The sequence below is a fragment of the Cebus imitator genome, unplaced genomic scaffold (assembly GCF_001604975.1).
Source record: "Cebus imitator isolate Cc_AM_T3 unplaced genomic scaffold, Cebus_imitator-1.0 Scaffold452, whole genome shotgun sequence".
Lineage (NCBI taxonomy): Eukaryota > Metazoa > Chordata > Mammalia > Primates > Cebidae > Cebus > Cebus imitator.
Genome location: NW_016107767.1, coordinates 463728 through 470363, shown reverse-complemented (window position 1 = coordinate 470363; position 6636 = coordinate 463728). Strand labels below are relative to the sequence as shown.

The 6636-nt window shown below is 35.7% G+C and overlaps 1 protein-coding gene across 3 annotated transcripts in view; it reads left to right on the top strand.

Annotated features, from left to right (window-relative positions):
- The window catches only part of GIN1 (gypsy retrotransposon integrase 1), a 36022-nt gene extending 29587 nt beyond the window's left edge, over nucleotides 1-6435 (top strand). For all 3 annotated transcript variants that reach the window (XM_017511806.2, XM_017511807.2, XM_037732547.1), the window contains one exon: nucleotides 5679-6435. In XM_017511806.2, coding sequence (XP_017367295.1) covers nucleotides 5679-5953 — 275 coding nt within the window. In that variant the 3' untranslated portion in view covers nucleotides 5954-6435. The remainder of the gene's footprint in view (nucleotides 1-5678) is intronic.
- Nucleotides 6436-6636: the final 201 nt, after the last annotated feature.

Sequence of the window (6636 nt, the reverse complement as noted above, 5' to 3'; positions counted from 1 at the left end):
TTAGTAGAGACGGGGTTTCACCATGTTGACCAGGATGGTCTCGATCTCTTGACCTCGTGATCCACCCGCCTCGGCCTCCCAAAGTGCTGGGATTACAGGCTTGAGCCACCGCGCCCGGCTGGAAAATATATTTTTAAACAACATAAACAAGTTATGTAACAGGCTTTAGCAAGTATTAATAACAAAAAGAGTAACAACAGTATAAATAACCTATACTTACCCTACACCTTTTCTTAAGAGGTAAAGCCCTTGTGGGCTGCTCAGTAATGGTAGCTCAACTCTGCTTCTAATCTGGCGTACAACCCTCATGTTAAAACCTCTTAGCACTTGCCTTCTTGTGACAGACCCAGTTTAGTCAGTAAACGTACCTTGAACTATGTTCTAATCCTGAAAAATCACAAGTACTTTCATTCTCTTTGTTAGAAGATAAATGCTTTCATGGTTTGTGCCTCTTCTCAGTTCTGAGCTACCTTTAATGATCTCTCTCTTCTGCAAATTAAGTAGGAAAAAAAAAAGGTTACATTTCTCTGATTTGTAGAAATTCAAAGTAAATGTAATTTCTGCCATCTTTTTTCCTCAATATCACATATTTTCTTGAAAATCTTTTTCATGATTTTCTTGAAAACCACCTCACAAGTTGACTTTAAAGAGTCCTTGAGCGGAATTAAAGCAAACAAAATGATTTTGAATAATCATTGACATTTTTATTTGACATAAATTTTGATGTGCTATAGCCAAAAGAACTATAAATTTATCTATCCACATTTGTCATTGCTGCTGTTACTAGCCTTGAGATTTCATAGCTCTATTAAAGACTCACTGTCTAAAGCAGATATAATTCTTTTGCCAGCCTCTTATCCATTCTTATCTAGAATTGAATGTAGAGTGAGCACATTCAGTACGAGGTCTACAATATTTGTCACTGCTATTTTAAGTAAGTCTGGCATCAGAGTAAGACTCCATCTCAAAATGTTGGAATTACAGATGTGAGTCATTGTGCCCAGTCCAGTTGTGTATTTCTAAACCAATAGTTCTTCAGTTCTCTGTTGACAGTATTAGTTGTTATGATGACAGTGGTATAGTATCAAATTATAGTTATTATTTTGTCTTGAGAAAGGATATACTACTATGGCAGCACATTCTAATAGTTTGAGGATTATCAGATCCATATATAGGATTAGTTTAGTTACTTCTCTTTAAAATAAGAAAATTAAGTAGTCTGAAACCTTGTCTTTTTCTTTCTGATTGATGAAATAATCCAAATCAGACTTCTTTGAAGCTGTAATTTTTATTTTTCTCCTTAGGGAAATTTAAAAATTGATTTTTTAATCTATTAAGTTTACTCCTTAAAACTACGTTAAGGCTGGACACAGCGGCTCATGCCTGTAATCCCAGCATTTTGAGAGGCCGAGATGGGTGGATTGCCTGAACTCAGGAGTTCAAGACCAGCCTGGGCAGCATAGCGAAACACCATCCCTACAAAAAAATACAGAAATTAGCTGGGCATGGTGATGTGCACCTTTAGTCATAGCTACTTAGGGAGCTGAGGCAGAGGATCACTTGAACCTGGGAGATTGAGGCTGCAGTGAGCCAAGATCATACTCTTGCACTCCAGCCTGGGTAACAGAGTGAGACCACATCTTTTTTTTTTTTTTTTAAATGGATTTTCACTCTTGTCACCCAGGCTGGAGTATAATGCTGCGACCTTGGGTCACTGCAACCTCCACTTCCTGGGTTCAAGTGATTCTCCTGCCTCAGCCTCCCAAGTAGCTGGGATTACAGGTGTCCACCCCCACACCCAGCTAATTTTTGTATGTTTAGTAGAGACAGGGTCTTCCCATGTTGGGCAGGCTGGCCTCAAACTCCTGACCTCAGCTGATCTGCCCGCCTCAGTCTCCCAAAGTGCAGGATTACAGGTGTGAGCCACTGCGCTGGGCTGAGACTCCATCTCTTTAAAAAACCCTACATTAAAAATGGGTATCAGTGCTGGGCGTGGTGGCTCATGCCTGTAATACCAATAGTTTGGGAGGCCAAGGTGGTTGGATCACAAGGTCAGGATATCAAGGCCATCCTGGCCAACATGGTGGAAACCTGTCTCTACTAAAAATACAAAAGTTAGCTGGGCATGGTGGCAGGCATCTGTAGTCCCAGCTACCCGGGTGGCTGAGGGAGGAGAATTGCTTGATCCCAGGAGGCAGAGGTTGTAGGGAGCTGAGATTGCGTCAACGCACTCCAGTCTGGCATCAGAGTAAGACTCCATCTCAAAATAAATAAATTAAATTAATAAAAAATAATAGTAAAAATTGGTATCAAAACTGCTGATTAACACCTTCCTGAAATGTCTTGAAAATATTTTAGTTTCAAAGAAACTAAAGACTTACTTATTCAGTCTGGTAAAAACCGAAATGATGCTTTAAAACAGAGATCATAATCATAACTAAATTAATGAGTGAGGAAAGAAAAATACTTAGTGAAATGTATTGTGTAATGTAACTGACTAGAAAAGACCTTTAATATGTTCTGTTTGTTTATTCCCCATCCCTGTGTTTTCAGGGCAAAAAGTTTAATCATGTTCTTTTATCCCTAATGCAGGATTATTTTAAATTAGTGTTGTCCAATCAATGAATAATAATACAAGAGCTATGTAATTTAAAATTTTCTAGTAGTCACATTTTAAAAAGTACAGAAATAAGTGAAAATAACTTTAATGATATATTTTATATAACCCAATGTATCCAAAATATTATTTGTTCAACATGTAAGGCCCCAAGAGTCTCTTTTCTGATTATTGAAATTAAAGAGTATTTATCTTAGCTCCAGTAGATTTAGACCATAGTAGGAGTTGAAACATATTTGACCTTTGTGAATGAATGAGAATTTTTTTTCTAAACAAACAGGCTTTTGATATAATTGAGAGTAGATTTCCATTGTGTATAAAGTGATTTGTGTAGAATTTGCTGAGTGTAGCCCTTCTTCTCTGTGGTTTTATTACAATAAGTTACTTTAAAGGTTAACTGTTTTTAGAGGAAAAAGTTTGTGTGTGTGTATGTATGTGTGTGACTTATATACAGAAGCTATTCTCTTAAAATCAAGTGAGATTAGTAATGTCCATTTGTTTCTAACCAGTGTAGCTATGAGGTACTCAAGTTCAAGGTCTCTGAATCCATTTCAGCAAATTAAAGTGATAATTTCTAAGAGCTTTACATCTAGGCATATTTTTCCCTATTGACATATGTTTACTAGACAAATTTTTCCAGAATAGACCTACTTCATCTGTATGAAAAAAGCTTTTTCAGACAGAAAACTTCCTTTATTAATCCTCTGAGAGAGTCTTTGGACATTTCTTAAATGCCTGTGATATCTGCCATCACTGGTAACTTGGCAGGAGTGTAAGGCCTTAAAACCATGAAACTATTACCCTACCTAACCTTTTAAAATTCCCTTAATAACTACTTCCTACCCTTCTCCAGTATTAACAGTAAAGTAATTGCAAATTTTGATGTTAAAACTGAAAGTGTTTCAATTTTATTGATCATTTTTTCTTCCCTCTTGCTGCTATTGGACATAACACATCTCATGTGTTGCATGACTTCTTCTTTTTTTTTTTTTTTGAGACAGAGTCTCGCTGTGTCACTCAGGCTGGAGTGCAATGGCGTGATCTTACCTCACTTCAACCTCCACCTTGTGGGTTCAAAGTATTCTCCCACCTGAGCCTCCTGAGTATCTAGGATTACAGGCACCCACCACCATGCCTGGCTAATTTTTGTATTTTTAGTAAAGATGGGGTTTCACCTGTTAGCCAGGTTGGTCTCAAACTTCTGACCTCAAGTGATCCACCCACCTCGGCCTCCAAAAGTGCTGGGATTATAGGTGTGAGCCACTGCAGCTGGCCACATGATTTATTTTTATTTTTTGTCTTTCCGAATTATAGGCAGAATAAATGGCTATACAAGCCCAAGCCCACTTATGCCATATTTTGGTAGAGAGAATAACTTTGTGTGACCTATTAAAGTTTGTAAATTGAAAGTTGTTAAATGCATTAAGTTCTAGGGTTGAAATAGGTTCAGTGAGCTATTCATAATAACATTATGAGGCTGAGTAGAGTAGGATTGTTTTTCAGAATATACTAGCAAATTTGTCTGCTCTGAGACACTTTCATTGGTCTCTAATCTAAATAGGCAAATTAATCTTCTTTTACTTTCTCAAATTTAAGATTTGAGGACTGCTTAAGCCCTTAAAATCTACAGGAGACCAACCTAGGCAATATAATTAGCTGGACATGGTGACATGTGCCTGTAGTCCCTGCTATTCATGCCATTGCACTCCAGCCTGGGCGACAGAGTAAGACCATGAATGAATGAATGAATGAATAAATGAAAGAAAAATAAATAAATAGAGATAAATGAATATAGCTTTGTCTATATTTTGATGTTTTGGGGGCAAATTTAGAAAAGGCAGGGGTTCAGGAAGTTAATCAGCTTTGGTAAAATAATGTCTTCTTGCAACGAATTAAAATATCAGATAGGGAGGAATCCTTTCGTACATATTAATCTTTCTACAGAAGATTTGCCATCAGTTTAACATTCATTTTAAACATTTTTTTTTCTGATGGTGATGATAAATTTGCTCAAAATACAATAAAATGCTGACAAGGAAGATTCCCTGTCAATACTTCAGTATGGCTTAGGTAGACCTTAAAAGTTCCTAAGAATTTTGGCATTATTAAATCTAAGCTTAAATAATCTAAGCTTATTTAAGCTTAGATTTAAATAAGCTAAGCTTTTTAAGCTACTCCATTGCAGCCTGCTTTCTTACACATTTCTAGCACATAAACCTGAGTTGGCATGTTGTTTTTAACTTCATACTGTAACAATTTGATATTATCTTCCCAATATGGGGATTTTAAAGATAAGAAAATGATCTCAAGTTGTAAATGCAAGGATTTAATAATTCTATTTGTTAAAATCATTCTATGACCCTCTTAATTCATCCAAAAATGCTTTACAGAGGCATATTAAGGATACCATTATCAAAAATAGTTTTATCATTTTTTTTTTTTGAGATAGGGTCTTCTTCTGTCACCCACACTAGAGTGTAGTGGTGCCATCACAGCTCATTGCAACCTTAACCGCCCAGGCTCAAGTGATCCTTCTCAGCCTCATGAGTAGCTAGGACCACAGGCACAGGCAACCACACCTTGCTATTTTTTTTGTATTTTTTGTAGAGACGGGGTTTCGCCATGTTGGCCAGTCTGGTCTCGAACTCTGGGACTTAAGCAATCTACTGGCTTTGGCCTTACAAAGTGCTGAGATTACAGGCGTGAGCCACCATGCCCAGCCTTATAATTTTATTTTTAATCTATGCCATAATTCTCACTCCTTCTACCCCCTGTTCCCCATACATACATATCTACCAAGGACACGTCGAGAAAACAGGAAAATGGCTGTTTTAAAATCCTTGATCTTTCCTGCATTATTTATGTATGAACTGTCAAATTTATATCTCATTTAATTTATTCTTTGACATTCATAGTTATTTAGTAGACAGTAGAACTCCCTAGAAGTTAATCTTGATAGTTAATTTTTATTACTTGGGATTTTATTTCTCACTTAACATTATTTAATTTTAAAATATGTTTATTATTCTAAAAGTCAAATGTATGATTTCCCTTCTTTCAGAAAGTCTATATCTCTTGCATGGTTCAGTAGTGGCAGATCATGACTACATTGGATTGCCTGATATTCCAGTTGGAGCATACCAAGCAAATATTCTGGTGGAAGATGCAACTATTGGTATAGTTGAAAATGAATTACTGACATCAAGCAAGGATCGTGAACTATTAGAATATAGAAATACGAAAATCTCTCCATTGATAGATGATCACAGTACTCTTGAAAAGCAGACTTTCAGTCTGTTGGACTCTTCAAACCAGGTTCTTGAATACTTAAGTTAGTAAATACCAAAATTTATTTAAAGTGCTTGTTTAGAATGTATAAACTCTTAATGATATCTTATTCATTAAAAACGGTTGTATAGAAGAAATATCTTGACACATTCTTAATGACTAAATTCGGAAGGTTTATTTTATAGTTATTTATTTATTTAAAATTGTGCCATATTTGAATATCCTTATACATCTATGTGAAGGCAAAGAAAGCATGTAATATATAGAATTCACTTTTTCTTCTAAAAAGAGAATAGGCAAAGCACCCCTACTTCTTAGGAAGTAGATTCTAGCTCAAATCTCTCAAATCTTTGTATGGCTTTGGTACCATTTCTCAGTTTTAAATTTTCTGAAATTCTCTACCTTTTCAACAATAAGTTTGAACTACTTTGAATGGGATTGATAAGTATTGAACCAACTGTAACAATGAATGAAATGAAACTTCTTTTGGTTTTATTAGAACTTCTAAAAGCAAGATTGTATGAAAAATATAGGGTTATTTAATGGGCTTTTGCAGGATATTGGTAATATCAAATTATCTAATTGGTTAGATAGGGTCAGGATTAGGGTCTGAAACTATGTATTGGCTGGAAAACATTTGTTCATTTTCATACTATATATTAAAGAGAAAAGTATCAGCCAGGTATGGTGGCTCATACCTATAAATCTCAAGACTTTAGGAGGCTAAGACA